Here is a 20,780-nt window from a genome sequence, read left to right on the forward strand (position 1 = left end):
CGTACGATAGTGGAAGGAATTTATATTACAGGGCCCACATTCGGACACGTAGGACACCATGAACCGGAGAAATCGGACAAAAGTTAAACCAAATTGACAAGTTGTTGTTTTCGGGATTAGTGGAGGTGCCGTAATGCTTTGGCAAATGTTAATAAGAAGAAAATGTGTTGAATTTAAATTTTATATTTGTTTTATTTTATTTCTTAGGTCTATTAAATTAAATTACACTCTCACAATATCACAAAAATATTTTATTTATTATTATTTTTAATTCCATTAATTATTATTAATTATGTTTGTTTTAATTACCAATCGATTATTAACTAATTATATATTCACTTTTTATTTATTGATATTGATAATATAGACTAGAGTGAGCTGAACTATATGTTTTGGTACATTGTTACATCATTTTTCAAAGTTATAATTAATACAATATTTGGGCCCGTTTTTATGTCTTTTATGAGTTAAGTGGATGGGGACGCAATAATTATCCTTAGTAATCTGGTTCTTACAAATTAAAATCAGTATTAATTTTTTTTTTTTTTAATTTTATAAAGTGTTGATTCTATACATTTGATTCAGGCTTAATTTCAATTTTCAGTTGACTATTCGATCAAATTTCACCGATATCCATTACATATTGAATAAACATTTTTTTTTTTCAATTGCAACAAAATGACATATTTTTTTTGGGTATAATTTCTTTCCTTCTACGAAAACGGCGCCATGATTGAAGAACACTTGTTGAATCGACAATAATGTCCTTCTAGTCTTTACATGTAAAAATAATAAAATAAAATAAAAACATTTCCAAGTACTCAATTGATGCGAAAAGATTTAGTGTATAATTTGATAATCTGACCGTGAGTTACCCAGTCTAAACTATAAAATTTGGGTTGGGTTTTTTTTTTTGAGTTCGGGTTAAGTTACATTTTTGAAATAAACAATTCGAGCTGGTTTGAGAGTTATCTCACTAACCAAAAAAACAAGGTCATAACCTAACCAACCCTATCGTACTTTTAACATTATCATTTGTAATTGATACTAGCAAAATATTATGACTCGTAAATATTTGATATTTGAGTTTTATGAGATTTTATTTTTATTTTAACTGAATTTGAAAATCTAGGATTAAAAATAGAAGTTTTTATAAAAGATTTTTCCAACATAATCCAACGCATAATCGAATTAGAAGACAACCCGACCGGACAATTTAAAAAGGAAAATGAAGTATTTTAATTTGAAAATATCAGAAATTACTTCGTTAGGTTGTTTATAGATGGACATTTCATAGCTACCCCGCTTGGCTTTCGCTACCCCTTGTAAACTATTTTTGACTCTTTTCTGGCACCAATGGACAGCGACCTGGCCGCGACCTGGCCGCCAAAACCTTCAATTGCAAGTCCCATTGGAGAAAAGATTTTAAAATGGATCCAAGTCCAAGCGCAATAGACTGGAATCTCGTCTGCTTATCAACAAATTTTTAAAAATTGTTCGTGCCTGGAGGTGATCTAAACGTTCTTATACAGCACTGCAATTCGATTCCAATTAGTTTCAAACTTCCCAACTTGGCTAGGAGAAGGAAGCTTCCTCGAAAGACGACAACCAGAAGAACAGGTCTTGTTTAATCACCTCTGTCAATCACGGAGCATTTCATATTGGTGAAAGTCCACGTGTGTGTTGAATTTTCGCATCGATTTCATGTTTCGTAACCTACGTGGTGGTTGAATGGCCTTTGACAAGGCTGTGAAGGTAGTTTTCGAAATCTAGTAATTCGCCTTTTCGATTTTCTTTTTTTCTTTCAGATTTTCTTCTCGATGTTTTCGGGATAGGGTTTTCGAGTCATATCAGGAGGTAATTCTGTTTGATTTCTGATTCCATTGCATAATATATTTAATTTGTTATTCTGGTTGCTCTAGTGATTTCAAACTGCGATTCTTCTTAACTCGTTATTCCATTGATTCCCTGTTGGTACCTTTGAAAATGGTTCATACAAGTTGTGGAATCTTGCTTTATTCAAGATAGGGGCAAGTGTTTTTTTGTTGCCTTTTTCATTGGGTTATGTTTCTCTCGGCCTTTATGTTTAGATCTAAGTGGAGTGATGGTTTTATGTCAAAATTAATGGGGGGAAACTAGAACAGCTTGCTTGAATTTGGTTTGATGGGGATTTGATTTGTGGTATTTGAAATTCCAGAACAAATACATGGAGCTTGCTAATGCGGAGACTGTTGCCAATGGGGAATTGGATGGAATGGAAAGAGAGCCTTCAGCGCGCCTTCTTTTGCGGGAGGCTGGTCTGTCCCGTACGCATTTTCCGGGAATGGTGAGGAAGAGAGCGTATATATTTGATGGAAATGGCAACTATTATAACAAGGAATGGGATCTTACTGAGGGTAGAGGAAAGGAGTTTTGTTGGTATCATGTAGAACTTCCGAAAGGCAATCAAAAACTGGCCCAATCTGCTCAGTATCTCATTGATGTTCTTTGCCCGCCTTTGAAGCTTCAAGATATTCTCTCCCTTGTAAGCAACGGTCCCTTTTGTGGACATGTTGATGGGGCTCTTGTCTTCAGAGTAAATTCACCTGGCCCTGCATCTTGTGATTTTACATTCAGAATTGCTGCTAGAATTACCGAGCATTCTGTCATCACCGTGTCATTGGGACGTGTTCCGAGATTAGGATTCTCACCGGTTGGTCAGTCTCTTCTCTCGGAGGTTCCTAGTGTGGAGAGCCCCTCTCACTTAAGAGGTGAGCAGAGAGAAAGTGGGAGTATTGTGATTAGGGAGCATGTTCTTGAATTCCTTTTGACAATGAATCACTCGGAGGAGGCTGATAATCCGGTGCCAGCGTCCCTCTCAAATCTGGTTGTTCATATTATCGATACACACATGGATCATCTTCAAGATGTTGTGACGAAGCTCGAGATTGAGTTGGATTCTGTGGAGCTTGAAATGGATAGAGGTACTTATAGTTCTTTCTTTTTCTTTCTAAGAGTATAATATAGATGCTCTTGTAGATACAGAATCATTGGCCAGATGAAATATTTTTGTCAAGAACTTAATGTGTAAATGTATCGTTCTCTAAAATCGAGTACCATAAGTCTATCATAATAGAAGTCTTCCATTGTTTTTAGGTGGATTCGCTTTAAAAAAACAAATGCTCGATGATCGAAGATTCCCCAAAATGAACCTCAATTTGCAGCGGCTCCTGCAGGTAGCATCTCAGTTCATTTTCTCAGTACTCTCTCCTGTTTTCCTAGACTATGGCAAACCGGAGCTTTCAGAGTTGTGTTTGTTTGATTTTTTTAATATGTTGCTGAACTCTGGAAAGTCTTATCTTTGAAGTTTACACTTTGTGTCAAATTGGTCCATCTCGTTAACTCGTAAGTTTAGCACGTGTGTCGCAACATCAGCCTACTATATTAATCTTCGAAGGCCTATAGAAACTTTTTAAAATATAGGAACGACATAGACCACAACCTTGAAAATTAAGAAGTTTTTTGAAACACAAATACTAATTAGATACAATCCTAAAGGTTGATGGACTAAACTTGTAATTTAACCAATTTCACGAGAGTTTTGAAAAGAAAAATGATTACACGAGGTAACATTGTACCTGATTTTAGACTGACTGTTGACCTCTTGCTTTGCTCGTCAAGGAATAAGTGACTTGAAAACCGAGTCTCTGTTGCCATAACATAGAGAATGAATTTTTGTATAAATAGAAAATGGATCGAACTATATGCTTGAAGCATAATGTAGGAAATACAGAATGCAACCACTGTATATTGGAAGAAGATGTTTGGGTATTCGTGGAATCGTCTTCACACGTTTTAATCTACTCTTACGTACTCATCTTTTCGTATGCGTTTTTGATTGAGCGCAGGTGATTGCACATGGGGAACAAGTCTTTCCACGAGTGAAAGAAAAGTGTTCTTCTAAACATTGGTTTGCCAGTGAAGACATCAGCTCGCTCGAGGAATTAATTGGACGTTTACGACGATTGAAAGAGAATGTTGGATTCATTGCAAATCGTGTCACCGCTATTCAGGCTGGTCTCGATAGTTGGCAAGCTGAGCAAATTAACAAGAAACTCTATTATCTATCGTTTCTTTCAATCATATTCTTACCTCTATCTGTCATAACTGGAGGTACTGACCTCTTTTTAAAAGTAGTTTTTAATTTCAGTTTTCACCATGATCTGTTTGACGAAACTCATCCCAGTGTCTTGGAACCGCCCTTGCAGTATTCGGCATGAATGTTGGTGGAGTACCATGGACCGATCAGAGAAATCCAGAGTTGAAAGACGGGTTTCGTAACGTCATGTTTCTTTGTGTCGCAATGCTACTACTCGTGTTGCTCTGCTTCAGTTTCCCAGCTCTTTATACCTACATAGCAGCGTGGCATCGGCGGAGGAAGATGAGAAGGAGCTGGTCTCTCAACAGAAAGTCCTTTCTGAAGAGAACTATGAGAAATGGGGATGATAACAGGGGAGGAGGTTATCTTCGGATTTGATGATAAGCGCCATCCTCACTGAACGACATGACTTTTGCGAACCCAGCAACTCGGTCTTGATCTCGATCCCAGATGATCTAAGTCAAACCATTGATCTACAAAATCGTACATCGCTACTGTATCGTCCTCCCGTTCCCTGGGAGACTTGCTTAAAAGAATTTGGTTGCAGTTTGTTTCAGGTCAATGAGGTTAGCCAGTCTTATCCTAACATGTTTTATTTCACGTTTGTAAGCTTTTGACATGTACAGTTTCTTTTATTCTTATCTTCCTTTTTCACTCTCAGAGATTTGTATGGAAACACTGTTAGGCATTGTTTATTTCTGGCAAGCACCAATGCTTTTATCAGTTCCTTCCCAGGTACTCACGCTGCTATACTTGACATTCATGGAGGATATATTCTGGTGTTATTGAGCTAGTTGAAAAATGTAAACATGTTGTCTTCAAGTGTTAGCATCCAAATGTTGTAAAACAATGTACCAAATGGAGATTCAAAGCTCTAATCCTTTTTTTATTACTAAGTTTTAATGACAATTTAAACATAATATTTGATAGGAAGTCGAGGGGTCGAATCAATACCTTACATTTAACATTCAGCTTTTATACGTATGATGCGCATTCGGCTATTTTTTTAGTTTAACATTCAGCTTTTATACGTATCATGCGCATTCGGCTATTTTTTTAGTCTTTCTTTTACATCGCATTTAATGGTGGACTTGTCAATTCTTACGATACCGATCGTTGTTAGTTTGTTTAAAAGACGAGGGTTTGCGTCTACCATGCAAAGCTTTCAGGAATAGGCTGGTTCCTTTTCTAGCTCGCCAATTGTTTGATTTAGAGGTTGGGGACAAGCCTCAAGAAAGTATAGGTAGGTTGGCTTTCTGTTCTCAAGGGGTGAAGTCCTATATACATGTGCTTGTGCGTGTGTGGGGTCTGGGTGAAGTCCTATATATATGTGCTTGTGTGTGTGTGTCTGGTCGGGGTGAAGTCCTATATATATATATATGTGCTTGTGTGTGTGTGTCTGGTCGGGGCGAAGTCCTATATATATATATATATATATGTGTTTGTGTGTGTGTGGGGGTCGGGGTGAAGTCCTATATATATGTGTTTGTGTGTGTGGTCGGGTGAAGTCCTATATATATGTGCTTGTGTGTGGTCGACATCCTATCCTCAAAGGGGTGGAGTCCTTTATATGTGCTCATGTGTGTGCGTTCAACAACGCATCAAGTGGAGATTCAAAAGTCTAAGTTTTTACTAATCTTCTGATAATCTAAATCTAACTTACATTTGTAGATCTAACAAAATATATTTTACGGACAAATTGCATTATAATAATTAAAATTAAAAATCAAAATCAAAATCACATGATCAATTCAAGCATAAGTTGATTAGATAAAACACTAATTTATCATTTAAGACGCTGATAATTTGATATTCTTCTTATCATTATTGAACTAAAAAATATTAAAAATGTATAATAAATTTAAAAAAATAAATATATTTAAAATTTATTAGATAATGGATTAAATATAAACATTTTATGTATATATATTTAAATTGGGTAATTTTGGACCTCATTTTTTCCGGTGTAAATGTAGTTTTATTTAAGAGAAACAGGTGGGCTTTTTTAGGTTTAAGTTGGGATGAATAGAGATCTAGAATCTTCCACGACGACTAACGTGCTAGAACCATCCTCCGCTTCCCCTCACCGCCTCACATAAAAACCTTCTCCTCTCATTTCTCCTTTTCCCCAAAACCCTAAACCCTACCTTTCTCCCCCTTTTTCTTCTACCAGTTTCGCCCATGGCCACCGGTGTGCTGCTCCGTTCTCTTCGACGTCGCGATTTAGCCTCATCCTCCATTTCAGCTTACCGATCCGTATGTCTGCTTCTCCTTTCTGTAGTTACTCATTTGTTTGTTCTCTGTTGTTGATTCTTGGTTTGTACTTTTTGAGTTGTCGAGTTTTGTTGCTTTTGGACATCTGGGAGCTGATTGTGCTTGTTAATATTTCTGTCGGAACTTTTTATTGTTTGTAATAAATGAAGCTGGAGTGATCGAATTTTGGTTTTGGTTATGGTTTGAAATACGTGATCTGATTAGAACTATGGATTGGGGCTTCTGTTGTGCACGCTCTATCGGATCTGTGTATAACGAATTCGTTGTGATTATTTACCAGTGTGTGGGAATGGCTCGTATTTCGGTCTATTCATGAAGAGAGTTGGGGGGACAGTAGTGTACGGGAATGTTAAAAGGTTGTTTGGTTGGATTGTGACTTTCATGTAGTCAGTAGCTTGGAGATGTTTTTGATTTAGTTGTTGGTGGGAAATATGTCATAAATCTTTTGATGATTTGAGGTGCCCTCCCTCCTTTCTAGTCGAGTCTAGGTACGAAGCGGTTTGAATGCGATTCTTTGATTTTGTTAGTTGCGCTCATTTTCATGTCATACTAACATGACTTTGTTTTTTTCCCCCATAAAACATAGTCCTTCTGGGCTTTAATCACTAGTCAGTAATTTGAAACTTTGTTGTTCCACCTTTACTGCATGGTATTTTTACTTCTTGGCATATCCACTATCACAATTTTCAGACTTACACGCGTATGTTTATGATGTTGCAGTTAACAAGCAATGCCAAGTCGTCATTGGCCAGGTCTCACCTCAGCCAATCATGGGCAAGTTTGTCCAGGCCATTCAGGTTCTGATGACTTAAAGTGATTAATTACTTGATTAATGTTATCTGTTGGTTTCCGTCATTGCCTGATATTTGTCTTGTCTTCTCCATGCAGTTCAAAGCCAGCTGGGAATGAAGTTATCGGTATCGACTTGGGTACCACCAATTCTTGTGTTTCTGTAATGGAAGGGAAGGTAAGTCTCAATGTACACTCGTGGTTGATTGATGGCTTGAGCGTGCCCTTTTTATGCTTCCCTGATTCTGGTTATATGTTTGTAGAATCCAAAAGTTATTGAAAACTCTGAAGGTGCTAGGACCACACCGTCAGTGGTTGCTTTCAATCAGAAAGGTGAACTACTTGTAGGAACACCAGCAAAGAGACAGGCAGTTACTAATCCAACGAATACTGTGTTTGGAACCAAACGTCTCATTGGTAGACGCTTTGATGACCCCCAGACACAGAAGGAAATGAAGATGGTACCATACAAAATAGTCAGAGCTCCTAATGGAGATGCTTGGGTTGAAGCAAATGGACAGCAGTACTCACCGAGTCAGATTGGTGCTTTTGTTCTAACAAAGATGAAGGAAACTGCTGAAGCCTATCTGGGAAAGAGCGTGTCCAAGGCTGTAATTACTGTTCCAGCTTATTTCAACGATGCACAGAGACAGGCAACAAAGGATGCTGGCAGGATTGCTGGTTTGGATGTTCAAAGAATTATCAATGAGCCCACTGCTGCTGCACTTTCCTATGGAATGAATAATAAGGAAGGTCTTATTGCTGTCTTTGATCTTGGTGGTGGCACATTCGATGTTTCCATCTTGGAGATATCCAATGGTGTTTTTGAGGTAGAATTTTTCCCTATGTTGTACTTTTTCATAATATGAGTTTTACATTCTTAAATCTTTTTTGCTTCCATAATATCTGAGTTTTACAAGCCTACATTATGTTATTAGGTGAAATCGACAAATGGTGACACATTCTTGGGAGGAGAGGATTTTGACAATGCTCTACTGGACTTCCTGGTTAGTGAGTTCAAGCGAACTGATGGAATTGACCTTACCAAGGACAAGCTTGCCTTGCAGAGGCTTAGGGAGGCTGCAGAGAAGGCAAAGATTGAACTATCATCTACATCACAGACTGAAATTAACCTGCCATTTATCACTGCTGATGCATCTGGTGCAAAGCATTTGAACATCACTTTGACCAGGTCGAAATTTGAAAGTCTAGTTAGTAACCTGATTGAAAGAACCAAGGCACCATGCAAAAATTGTTTGAAGGATGCCAATATTTCCATCAAAGAAGTGGATGAAGTGCTTTTAGTGGGTGGAATGACTCGTGTACCTAAGGTGCAAGATGTTGTCACAGAAATTTTTGGTAAGAGCCCCAGTAAAGGGGTGAATCCTGATGAAGCAGTTGCTATGGGAGCTGCAATTCAGGGTGGCATTCTTCGTGGTGATGTCAAAGAATTGCTTCTTTTGGATGTTACCCCACTATCGCTTGGTATTGAGACGCTTGGCGGTATATTTACAAGGTTGATCAGTCGGAACACTACCATTCCAACTAAGAAGAGCCAGGTAATTTCATCGTCAAGCTTGTTTATAACAGTGATGTATGAGTAAATTCTACTACTCTGGTTAACCCCTGTCAAGTTATTCTGTTCCTCATTCCCATATTTTTGGAAGTCAAGTACCTTCCACATGGAGCATTCACCATAATAGATAGGGGTCAATTGGCGATGATATAATACAATTTAGTTATAGATGGTAGTTTGAATCAAGTATTTATTGCTGTTGCTTATAAGAAACCAGTAGTACGTTGAGGCTCTGATCAATTTTGTCCATTGTGGATGATGCCTTTGTAATTATTCGAATTTCCATCATTTCAGGTGTTCTCAACTGCAGCTGACAACCAGACCCAGGTGGGTATCAAGGTATTACAAGGTGAGAGAGAAATGGCTTCTGACAACAAGCTTCTAGGGGAGTTTGAGTTGGTTGGAATTCCTCCCGCTCCAAGAGGAATGCCTCAAGTTGAGGTGACATTTGATATTGATGCCAATGGTATTGTTACTGTCTCGGCCAAGGACAAGTCCACCGGTAAAGAGCAACAGATCACCATTCGATCTTCTGGAGGACTCTCAGATGACGAAATAGAGAAAATGGTGAAGGAGGCGGAGTTGCATGCCCAAAAGGATCAAGAGAGGAAATCTCTTATTGACATCAGAAACAGTGCAGATACCACCATTTACAGCATTGAGAAGAGCTTGGGTGAATACAGGGAGAAAATACCTAGTGAGGTTGCCAAGGAAATTGAGGACGCAGTAGCAGATTTGAGGAAGGCAATGTCTGGAGATGACATTGAAGAGATCAAGGCAAAACTCGACGTTGCCAACAAAGCTGTTTCCAAGATTGGGCAACATATGGCTGGTGGTTCAGGTGGTGATGCTGCTTCTGGAGGGTCTCAGGGTGGCGAACAAGCTTCTGAAGCTGAGTACGAAGAGGTGAAGAAATAAGGCAAGGCGCTGTAATGTCGTCCTGATTGTTCGGTTGCATGGATTTTCTTTCCCTTATTTTTTACAACCAAAGGGTGCTCTCATCTTATTTTTGCGGTAGAACTAAGAAACCTAGCGGATTTTTGTATCTAATCGTTGGGAGGTTGGTAGAACGTTCCTGATAATACCAGCAGCAGTGTATTGCTGTTGTTTTGCTTTGTTGAATTCATTGTTAAAGAAATTTGCCAGTGATTTGTGTCACTGCCTGCCTGTTTTCGATGACAAAAAACTCATCTGAATCATGACCATGCTTTTGGTTTACGCTAATTTGATGAATAAACTCACTCGAATGCAAGTTCTCTCTCTTTTATTTACTACCTTGTCAAAAAATAGCACTAGGGTGTGGCTGCTGATGCTGATGCTGCTTATTATTATTACAGACAACAGGAATCAAGTGGAGTTGCTTCTTGTACAAACTTCACTGTTGTCATCAAGTGATATTAAGGGGGTACTTTCCAATGTGGAAAAGAAAAGCTGAAATGGATTTTTGTCATCTTTTTCTCCTACTTTTTTATAGGTCATCTTCATCCATGCTTCTTGCACGTGCATGGCGTGAGCAATGGAGATGCCGATTCCTTCCATCGGCACAAAGAAAGATTAAAGAGCGGGGCGGCGCTGTTCATATCCACAAAACGAAATGGGGCTGCTGTTCCTGCTCTTGAGATTCCTTCATTTCACAGCTTATCATCATCGAGTATTCAACCGAAGGGAATGAACACTTGTAGCTCATCTTCGGACCCATATTTATTTCCAGAACAGCCCCAAAAGGCGACCCATATTTAATAGAATGAACAAACAATTGTCCTAGATTCATGGGCAAGACGAACAGGTCGGAAAAACACAGCATATAGTAAAAAGTAAACGATGGGTTGGTACGAATATATAGGAAAGGAAGGAAGAAAGAAGTTGTCATGTCATATTAGAATCGAAAAATCGGACATTGATTCACATTGAAACATATGTGTATATATATATATGTGTAATAGTGATGTGTACACAAAAGAGTATATAATAGAACTTCCCAATTCTAACATCCTCATCTTCTTCTACATTCCTTCCTAACTCCCATCCCTTCCCTTCCCTTACCATACCAACAACTTCCCTTCACTTCCCTTCCATTGTTGAGGTTCCCAAGTGTGTTGTTTCAGCCATGGCGTGGCACAAACTCCCCACTTCTCTAACCCCATAATAAATGCTCGCTGTGTTTCACACTTCGGAGATTTAAACAGCCCTGTTTGTCAAAAATGGCTTTGGTCAGAGATGCAGAACTCAGGAGCTTAATAAGAAATCAGGGTTGATGATGGACAAATTTAATACCTGTATCCAATGGTTCCACTCCGTGTGCAGCGCTTTGAGAGATTGTAGCTCTCCATTTTGGATCTCTTTCCATTTAATCCTCACCGATTCATTGGGCATTGTCGTCGGAATCGCTCCCAGAAGAACTGCCGTCGGAATCCGAATCTGCAAGGATTGTACCCCGTTAGCCTCTACTACTTGTGGAAACAATTCCCACATCTCAAAACATCCACACCACCACTTAGAGATGGGTTATACCACTGGAAGAGGACGAATCATCACTGCTGGAACTACTCGAGCCGCTCGAACTACTGCTCGCACCACACCCTCCTCCGGCGTCTTTCTCGATCTCCACCGGTGGGAAATTGCTTGCAGGCATTTCATCGCCAATGTCCACATCTTCCTCCCCAGCCTCCCCTTTCCGTTGCTTCTTCATCTCCGAACCGACCTCCATTTTCTCAGGGGTTGGCTTAACCTGTCAAAATTCACAATAAATAAGCACAAGAAATGTAAACAATGGCTGCAGAATGTGAAATGTTCATAAGAGAAACTCAGATCTGTATCAGCTCATTTACCCCATTGGTCTTGTTAGACGTAGCAGTGATAAAAGCCTGTCGTTTAATCTTGCTCATCATCTTCTTCCAGTTCGTCACAAGTCGATCGAGCTCCCAGAGTGTTTCGGTATCAACGGCCTCAATGTCAAGCTCAATCTCATCCCCATCCTGCTTCAAATGCCCATTTCTCTTCTTTATGATTTGCACCACTTGCTCCATTTTCTCCGGCGGCAAACTCTGCAACCCAATTCCCAATTTGTGCTTCTCCTCTAGTGTCATTTCCCTCTTATTTGGATCTTTAGCTCTCGGCTTCGGCTGCTTCACCGGCTTTACAGGCGGCGCACGTAAAGGCGAGGGTGTTTTCACTGGCGATTGCATCATCGGCGGGGGGTTCGAGGAGCTCGACGGAGCTTTCATCGGCTCTGTCTTCTTCACAATTTGCTTCTGAGGATCCTTCTTCACCGTTCTTTCAGCCTCTGAAAGATTCCAGGAATTCGCTGGTAGCTCTTCCTGGTAGCTACGATACCGGCGATCTTCTTCTTCAAGGACTTCACTCAGAGGTCGAAACAATTCCTCAAACCTCGACAGTAATTGCTCCGCCATAGCGTGTACATCGTGGCCCTTGGGATTATAGGTCATCGCGTTCTTGAAGGTCAACCTCACATCGGAGGCGAAATCGAACGGCGATTCGTACGCATCTTTACTCAAGATGGTTTTGACGGATCCCAAATCCATCGGACGCTTGACGACGTCGTAGTAATCGTGAAGGCCCATCCCTACCACATCGACCGGCTTGTTGAAGATCCAGCCATGTTTGTGCTTCATCAGTTTCGTCAAAATCTGCGAGCAAGTCTTCATTAGATTACCATTTTCTGAATTTGATCGCTTCAAATCCTTGCCGTTGCTCGACGTTGGTAAAGGCCGCTTGGTTCCCGAGGTTTTTGACGATTTTTTCTGGTGTTTTGGTCTGGAATGTTGTCCGCCTGAATTGATGCGATTTTTCAATTTCCGAATCTGTTCTAGCTCGGAAATTAACTTGCTCTTCAGCTCGATCAGCTCCTTCCTCGAGCATGAGGAAACGTTGAAGCTCACGTATTGACAAAAATCGACGCCGTTGGACAATCTAAGATGATGATTGATTGACGATGCATCATCTGATGCTGATTGAGTCACAGCCGGCGATTCGTCCTTCTGAAAACCGTTCATCTCGCCATGAAACAGTTTCTTATTAAATTTAGGGTTAGGGTTAGAAAAAGGTACTTTACCCATGAATTCACCTTCCGTACCACGGCCGTTGCCTCTCGGCTGCGGCCAATTGGATTCGTTTCGGTTAGCTAAGACGGCGGAAGCCATTCCTGTACGGAATCCGGAATTCCCAGTAGGATTCCGACAGGGATCCGTCGAGAATTTCCCAATGTGGTATTAGGATTAAACATTAATATCCAAGAAAGTCCTTCCTACGCGCCCAAAAATTCCTCACGCGCCGCCGCAGACAAACAAACAGAACCTCCTTCCAGTTGTACACAACAAAAACGAAAAACAAAAATGAAAAAAAAGAAGGAATCTTGCAGCGCTAGGGTTCGAGGATTTGTGTTGATCCTGACTTCTGAGCGAGGAAGAAGAAGGGCTAGGGTCTGATCTTAAAGGCGTGGAGATCTGCCCCGAAAAACTTCGGGCAGAATCATGACCATCGATGCACTTTCCCTCATCAATCGAACGGTCTACGCTCTCTCTCTCGTGCCGGTGAGATGACCAAATGACCTGGCATCAACGGTCCATATCTCGAGCTATCTACACGTGGACGAATTGAAACCGTAGGATGGAGCTGTGATTTGGGGAGATGCGTTTGGGACGAATTTGGGCCGAATTTGTCGTGCATTTAGGGTTTCGTATAATTCACTCACTTTTTTATTGAGTTTTGTGGGCCCTACAGCTGCTGATGTCGACCGAAAGGCGATTGGCTGATTTTCTGCGCTGGGTGTGAAGAGGTGGGCCCCACCGGTGGGGTCGTCCAAAACGTGTGAACGAACCCCTCCTTTTTGCCCTTTGCACTATGTGCTATCTTAGTCAATTAAGGGGTTTTTTGGTAAATTCATACTATAATAATAATAATATTATTATTATTATTATTTTAATTTCTGAAAAAAAAAAATGGCCTGAGTCTGACCTGGCGGTTGTACTTCTACACCCATATTTCTTTCCTTTTCCTCCGGATAATGACAAAATATAATTAAACATAAATTTAAAAACATATTAGTTGTGTAATAAATCAATTTCCACGTGTCCACAAATCAACTTTTAAACTTTCTTTCCTCTAATTATTTATTTTTAGGAAAATTTGATCTCACTCACTTTAATTAATATCTATCTATAAATATTCCAAACAATACTTCCACCTTTTTATTTTTTTTCCTTTTATAATTAATATGTAATTTTGCTTAAAATCTTAATATTTCCATTTTTATTACATATTTATTTATTTTCTTTACACTAAACCTTGTATTTTGGTTAAGAATATTTATTTTAATGAATTAAGTCATGTCTAAATTTATTTATTTAATTAAGAAGTTAAGTTCACGGGACTCAACGTATGGAAATGAGATTGAATATTTAATTTTTAGAAATAATTTTATTTGAATTGAAGATTGTGTTGTAATATTAAAATTTAGGTTTGGCAAAATATTATTGTTTTTATTATGATATTTTATAATATTTTCTTTAAATATTTATATCTATAATTCCCTTCATATTTTTTTAAAAATAATTTTTATTAGGTTGAGAGTAAATCAAAAATATAAAAACTAAAATAAATAAAAAATCTTAAAAATCTCAATAAATAGTTGTAAATTTAAGTATTTAACAAGATACATAGATTTAAATTTAAAATTTAAATTATTACTATAAAAGGTAATATATTTTAGGAACCAAAATATAATAATTAAAGTCATGGAGTAATGATGGAGAGAATGAAAATTTAGTGTGGTTATAACTTTAATTAATATCTCTTCTAACCTTAAACTTGATTAAAATACTATTATGCACCTTTTTATTCAAAAAAGTCAATTTATTTATTAAAAATTCTAATGCCTTCACTTCACTATTTTATTTGAATTATTTTGTCTTGAAATATTGACGAAAACACATAAATTATTAAGAAATTATCATATGCCATTGAATATTTTAGAAATTACTTCGAAAAAAATAAATAATTAAATATATTTTTATATTTGCTCGTTAAAATTTGAACCGAAATTAGTATTCAAATTTTATATTAAATATACTAAGAAAATCAAAACAATATTAATTAAAATAATTTGTTTTGTTTTTTTTTTTTTTTTTTTTTTTTTTTTGTAAAGGTTAAAAAAGTAATTAAAAGTGAAAAACAGACACCATATACCAAGATTTAAAGAGAAGCATCCAAAAAGTTTAAATAATAAGGAATATTATTATATGAACGAATATTTCTAAAATAATAATAATAATAATAATTGGTGACATAAAAATGGCTACTTTTTATGGGTTATATTTATAATTTATGAAAAGGTAGCTCACATCAGTTCAAAGACTATGCTACACTATTCTTCAATTAAAACTATCAACGATATCAGTATGATTAAAATCAACACAGTTTCATTAAATGACTACCCAACTAATTTCATCTAAAATAGAAAAAAGAAAGCCTTATCATTGGTTGAATACCTTCATCCAATTATAAACTCGTACCATTTTCATTCCTTCCCTTTTGAGTTCAAACACCATAGAGACCGAAAAACTCGAATATTAGATTTTTCGGTCTAGGATATACGTCTTAATCGATTGAGTTATGTTCAAGTTTGTTGTACCACCCAAGCCCACGACTAGCTGATATTATCTTCTTTGGGCTCCCATTAAGGCTTTTAAAACGCATTTGTCAAGGAGGAGTTTTCATACTCTTACAAGAATGATTCATTCTCCCCTCCAACCGATCTGGGATCTCACATTAGCTTTATAAAAACTTCTACTTTTGCAACCATCGAGCTTGAGGATATAAGTCGCCTTTCCTTACGAAAACTCCTATGAGAAAAAAGTTCAACCTAAATCAAATGAACGCCAGACCCACAACTAAATCCAACCTAAAGCTGCAAAGCATCCATCTCTCATGCAGGGTTTTAGGTGGTCTGTTAACTTGGATGAAGGTGTATTTGGTTGGTTTTTGGTTCTTTCCAAAGTCAGGCTAGCTGCCGGCTGCTACAACTACCTAATGGTTTACAAATGTTCAGCTATTGAGTACCTTGACCACTAGTAACAAGTGAAAGCCATGACTTTCCAAAATTTTCAAGCATTGAAACCTATCAGATGGATCAACCCAAAGATCTTTGCAAATTTACAATATTCAGAAACCAACGTATGCATCTTTTACAAAGGAACACATGGTCAGGGGCAATCCTAGGATGACCCATAAAGATCCACAGCCAAATTTGCAAGGAAACATGTGTGTGTCGTGTATGATCATGATAAATGCATTCTAAGCTATGACCAAAAATCAATGAGATTCATCCTAATTTTCATGGGTGGAAGCCAAAGATCATTTGCCAGAGCAATCAATCTATCAATTCTTATAAAATGCAGTGAATGTTCTTGGATGGCTATGATTTTGTGAAAGTGAGAAGCCAGCTTATAACGTAAAAAAGAAAAAGAAAATCCATATCTTTAGTACAATGGAAAGGAATGCAATTCTGTTCAGAAATGGAGAAATCCTTAAAGCACAATTTTATTGAATGCAGAAATGTGGAGTAAATGTTTGTGTTACGCCGAGTCTAAGATAAGGCAGTTTCAAAAGTACTTGTTTGTATAATTGACACTCAATATTTGAATACCCTTCTGTTTTTAGCCGTAGCAGACTTACATCTTTTCATGTTCCTTTGGATCGGAATCAACCGGTTGTTTCTCTTCCTTCACCTTTTTACCATCCACAGCATCACTTGGGATATCCAGGCCCAGAGGTATCTTTCCAGGATAATTAGTCGTTGAGGAATCCGACCCGACCATACTGGCAGCATAAAAGACACAAGGATCAGGAAGAGGAATTTTTCTTTCAAGTTTAATAGCTCATAACCTCACCTTCTATCAACTATGACAATGGAACGAAGCTCGCAATTAGCAAAGCTGCAAGTAGACAAGACAATGCATACATCATTACAGAGTTGATGATATTTAAACGTTACAAAATCAAGAACCCATCAATGTAGCCAAGTTCAAAAACAAAATTAATGAATTTAAGTCATGAGTAAGGTTTAAAAAGATGAAGAGAAAAGAGGTCCTTTCTAGAAAAAGAGAGAAAAATGATAGAAAAAACAGACTTCATTGACGAGAAGATGAGAGCAGCATCACAATATGCTAAAGGTTACAATTTACACAAGTCAGCGGTTATGGAATTCAAACATGGGATTTACATTTAATAATTTGAAAGTAGAGTGCATTGAATTCACTAACTGTTTGCATATTTCCTTTTTCACCAAAGGGTGGCAGTCATTTCCAAAAGCAGTTAGAGTATGAGACAAAAATCCACTATGAGTAACAACGGCTATCTCCTTCTCCTTTCTCGTCCACAACCTGCAAGAAAGTAGCAAAAAAGCTATACCAAATTAACAAACAAGGTGATATCCGTGGAAGAATTTTGTACTGCTGTGTTCCATCAATCCACAAGTTGATATTTCCATTGATAGATTGGTGAATTGAGGTAATATCTTTTTTTGAAATGTAATCCAATAATAAGGTCAAGGGGAATGGTTAATATTATCTAGACAGTGGAAGAATTATGCTAGCAATTGTAAGAACTACCAAATAAACTATACTGATTAATTATATGTTAATTCAAAGTTGCATTGCAACATTACTAGCTCGTTGAGAATAATGAAAAGAGACAACAGACAGGCAAACAAAAAACACGGCCAACAAGAGGAGCTGAAGCCACAACAGAAAACCCGAACACCAATTGCAAAAATAGGCTCCAGTTATTAACAAGCAAGAACAAAGGAATACCCTGGAAAAATGGGAGAGGCTTTGTAGTCGATTATTGTAACAACTCTAGCCCACTGCTTGCAGATATTGTCCTCTTTGGGTTTTCTTTTTTGGGCTTCCCCTCAAGGTTTTAAAACGCGTTTGCTAGAGAGAGATTTCCACACCCTTATAAGAAATGCTTCGTTCCCCTCTCCAAACGACGTGGGATCTCACAATATTAAAGTCTCCTCCCTGAGGCTTAGACTCTAAACCCTTTGTAGTCAATCTTAAGAACTTAAAATTCATATTTGCTATTAAACAGCAACAATGAAGCTGATAATTGTGAAGTGTAGGTGACACTAAAAGCTATTCTATTTTATTTCCAATCTCTATCGAATGAATTAAGCACAAAAATATTTGACTAAATTAGAATTATACAGTCTGCATTATCCGGTTATATCTTATCTAGACATGTCTTCAACCTTTGAGTCAATAAGGTAAGATCTACTGTGAAATGAACTATCAACCATTAATCCAGCCTCCAAACAAGTCAAGATTTTGGTAAGAAACCATTATGCAGATTTGTCCACCGAAATCTACATCCTGTAACAGTGAATCGCACTAAACAAATAGCCAACGACATTTCATTGAATTAGTCTAATTCTGAACTATCCTTAATCATTTAAATAGACTGAAATATGTAAGCTACATGCACAAATTTCCTTCTCTCTCTTCTTCTTCTTCTTTTTTTTAATATCAGCCAGGCAGCCTCAAGAAATCAGTGTAAAAATAAGAAACTATAATAAACAAAATATTCACCAATTCAGGAACTCCAATCCTCTAGCTATCAGTTCTTCCCTTGTCTCTCTAACATCAGCCTTCCACAATACATCCTCGTCACTTTCTATCTGCATAGAACTTTGGGTGTTAATCAACAAACATAACTCATCAATCAATGTTACAATTTCTTGGAATGAAGAAGCTTAAAATGAGATCAAACGCTTCTTGAAGATTATATATATATATAAAAAATTCCCACAGGTTATTACAATATCTCATGTACTTGCCAGTGAAAAATCAACTGCAGGAAAGAGGAATTGATAGTCACTGATGCTTCTCCTCTTATCACAAGGATGAACTCCCTGTAAGATATGTAAAGCAAATATAATCATATAACGAATATAAGAAGCATCAGCTAAATAGCTTCTTCATAAGAATTAAGGGTAATTGAAGTTATGATAAATTAGTAATCAAGGCTCGACAGACTTGCATAGAAGGTGCATATGTAGATTTCTAACATCAGTAGAATTGAACAACAAGCTCATACAAAAGGCTATATGTATCAGTAAAGTCAAATAACCACAGCCCCCTGCACCACGTTTAAGCCATTTACCCTCTCAATCACAAATCAATCTACCTCCACAAATTGCATCATACACAAATGTAGCTGAGAAGAATTAAATTTAACTAACACATACCAAATGTTCACGACAAAGCTCAGCAGCAGCAATAGGTGGGCAGTTCAGACTTGAAATTGCAGCTCGTGCACTATTGCCTGCATTTGCAATCATTAGGGGCAACACGTCCATTCCAGTTGTATAGCCTCCACCACCAAATACTCCAACTGCGGTTTGTAGAGTCCTAGAAGATAATCGACCATAAACAAAATCCCTCATATTTTCCATTTTGGCACATGATTCATTAGAGATCTAACTTGGGTTAATATCAACTTCCCAGCAAAGTATACATAATGTAACAATTAAAATCAAGCATTTAAAAGGAAGAAACTGCGTTCTGAGGAATTTATAACATTCAACCATTGGCTTTGTATGGGAAGAGGCACGAACACATTCATCTCTTCTTCTTTTTTGCACTGTCAAAGCATGAAAGGTAGTTGTCTTCTGATATTACAAGTATTGGTTACAGAAAATATTTCTATATAGTTTAATGTTCCTATCCTTTTTAAACTATTGCCTAGACTAAGAGCAAGTTCATGAAAAAAAAGGTTTTCTACATAAAGTTGTGCATAAAAGAGTGTATGGCATTAATACCTGAGCAAAGGGGATGTTACAACCAAATCAATCCTCTTGGAGAGACCAGACTCGTGAACATGCTTACGCAAATTATCGATCTGTAACAATTGAAAGATATCATATTAGTACTTCTCAGCAGGAAAAAGCATGAACTCTTCTTTTATCTTCTTTACAATTTGCATTTGCTGACCTGCTGCCATCCAAGCTGAGTAATGTGAGCATCAAAAAATTCAGGACGCATATATGCTTTATAACTCTTTTCTCCATCAACGTTGTGAATCCCCTGTGCATGCCTGACCTGGATGCATTGTTTTATAAGAGCCCTTGATTTGCGAGCAAAAGCCAAGAAAGAAGGCCATCTTGAATGCCCTTCAAGTCAAATAAAATCTGCTTCACATCTGCAATACTCATTAGATATAAAAGTAAACAGTTCTCAAATTCGATACTAACCAGGTGAATCGTTTTACATCGATGCAGTGGATACAGACTAAGGCCTGCACCATTTTCCATATCTACAGCAAACATAACTACATCAGCTAAGAGCCAAACAAATATTCAAAACAATCAAAAGTTCAGTTCATGAACTTTAAAAAATCAAACCTAACACGTGATCAACATCAATCACGACACAAACAAAACCACAGATCATAATAAATGCCAAAACTCCATGAATACCAACAGAAACACCCAACATTTCAGCACAAACTGAAACAAACAAAAATAAAGATGCAAAAAACAAGAATCAAAAGCACAAAAATGGAAGCTGACCGGAGAATCAAAAAGCAGCAAGAAGTTGCTGAATTGAGGTGGGGGAGATGAAAGAGAAGAGGAGTTAAGGAAGAAATCGAGTGGGAGTTTGACCAATGGGAGCGATAATCCGAATATGAATATCGGTGAATTTGGTTGCCCTTTGTGTTCAAGATCTGTTTATTGGGTTTGGGGAATTGGCGTATTCGCCAACTGTGTGGACTCTGGATCTGAACCATTACCCATTTCTACAGTTACGCACGTGACTGTTCTTTCTCCTTCTCGCTCTTCCAAGTAATTTCTATATTTTAGTAACTTCCATGACTTTTTCTTAATAAAACCTTCAACAATTTTTATATTGTACCAATCAAAATTGTTATAAAAAATTACACGTTTTAATCGTCACATAAAAAACTTTAATTACATATTCTTCAAAT

The 20,780-nt window shown here is 37.6% G+C and overlaps 4 protein-coding genes across 10 annotated transcripts; 2 read left to right on the plus strand and 2 right to left on the minus strand.

The window, feature by feature from the left end:
- The first annotated feature begins 1,311 nt into the window (after positions 1-1,311).
- Positions 1,312-5,027, plus strand: LOC111806407 (uncharacterized). Of its 5 annotated transcripts, none has more exons than XR_002816805.2 (6): positions 1,312-1,755; positions 2,198-2,963; positions 3,136-3,215; positions 3,888-4,152; positions 4,248-4,704; positions 4,800-5,027. XR_002816805.2 is itself a non-coding variant. In XM_023691709.2 (5 exons), the coding sequence occupies exons 1-5, from the start codon at positions 1,732-1,734 to the stop codon at positions 4,514-4,516; spliced, it is 1,404 nt and encodes a 467-aa protein (XP_023547477.2). In that variant the 5' UTR covers positions 1,312-1,731; the 3' UTR covers positions 4,517-5,027. The 5 variants fall into 5 exon arrangements, 2 of the variants coding, with proteins under 2 accessions (XP_023547477.2, XP_023547498.2); XR_002816806.2 differs by having other exon boundaries at positions 4,863-5,027; XR_002816807.2 differs by having other exon boundaries at positions 4,874-5,027.
- Positions 5,028-6,180: 1,153 nt separating this feature from the next.
- On the plus strand, positions 6,181-10,029 carry LOC111779883 (heat shock 70 kDa protein, mitochondrial). Its single transcript, XM_023660073.2, has 6 exons — positions 6,181-6,394; positions 7,133-7,209; positions 7,301-7,379; positions 7,465-8,031; positions 8,140-8,760; positions 9,072-10,029. The coding sequence occupies exons 1-6, from the start codon at positions 6,320-6,322 to the stop codon at positions 9,693-9,695; spliced, it is 2,043 nt and encodes a 680-aa protein (XP_023515841.2). The 5' UTR covers positions 6,181-6,319; the 3' UTR covers positions 9,696-10,029.
- A 600-nt stretch (positions 10,030-10,629) lies between these two features.
- Positions 10,630-13,203, minus strand: LOC111779892 (transcription factor GTE7). Its single transcript, XM_023660085.2, has 4 exons — positions 11,606-13,203; positions 11,289-11,505; positions 11,052-11,195; positions 10,630-10,965 (listed from the first exon to the last, which is right to left on the minus strand). Exons 1-3 carry the CDS (start codon positions 12,935-12,937, stop codon positions 11,140-11,142), a joined length of 1,605 nt encoding a protein of 534 aa, XP_023515853.2. The 5' UTR covers positions 12,938-13,203; the 3' UTR covers positions 10,630-10,965; positions 11,052-11,139.
- A 3,107-nt stretch (positions 13,204-16,310) lies between these two features.
- On the minus strand, positions 16,311-20,583 carry LOC111806600 (phosphoglycerate mutase-like protein 1). Of its 3 annotated transcripts, none has more exons than XM_023692006.2 (10): positions 20,365-20,583; positions 20,047-20,108; positions 19,787-19,894; positions 19,615-19,694; positions 19,042-19,204; positions 18,631-18,705; positions 18,383-18,471; positions 17,057-17,176; positions 16,685-16,729; positions 16,311-16,613 (listed from the first exon to the last, which is right to left on the minus strand). In XM_023692006.2, exons 2-10 carry the CDS (start codon positions 20,104-20,106, stop codon positions 16,466-16,468), a joined length of 888 nt encoding a protein of 295 aa, XP_023547774.2. In that variant the 5' UTR covers positions 20,107-20,108; positions 20,365-20,583; the 3' UTR covers positions 16,311-16,465. The 3 variants fall into 3 exon arrangements, with proteins under 3 accessions (XP_023547774.2, XP_023547848.2, XP_086973093.1); XM_023692080.2 differs by having other exon boundaries at positions 19,787-19,965; positions 20,365-20,581; XM_087116967.1 differs by lacking the exon at positions 20,047-20,108 and having other exon boundaries at positions 19,787-19,994; positions 20,365-20,581.
- Between the last annotated feature and the right edge of the window lie 197 nt (positions 20,584-20,780).

Source organism: Cucurbita pepo, chromosome 1 (assembly GCF_057944985.1).
Source record: "Cucurbita pepo subsp. pepo isolate OVF chromosome 1, ASM5794498v1, whole genome shotgun sequence".
NCBI lineage: Eukaryota > Viridiplantae > Streptophyta > Magnoliopsida > Cucurbitales > Cucurbitaceae > Cucurbita > Cucurbita pepo.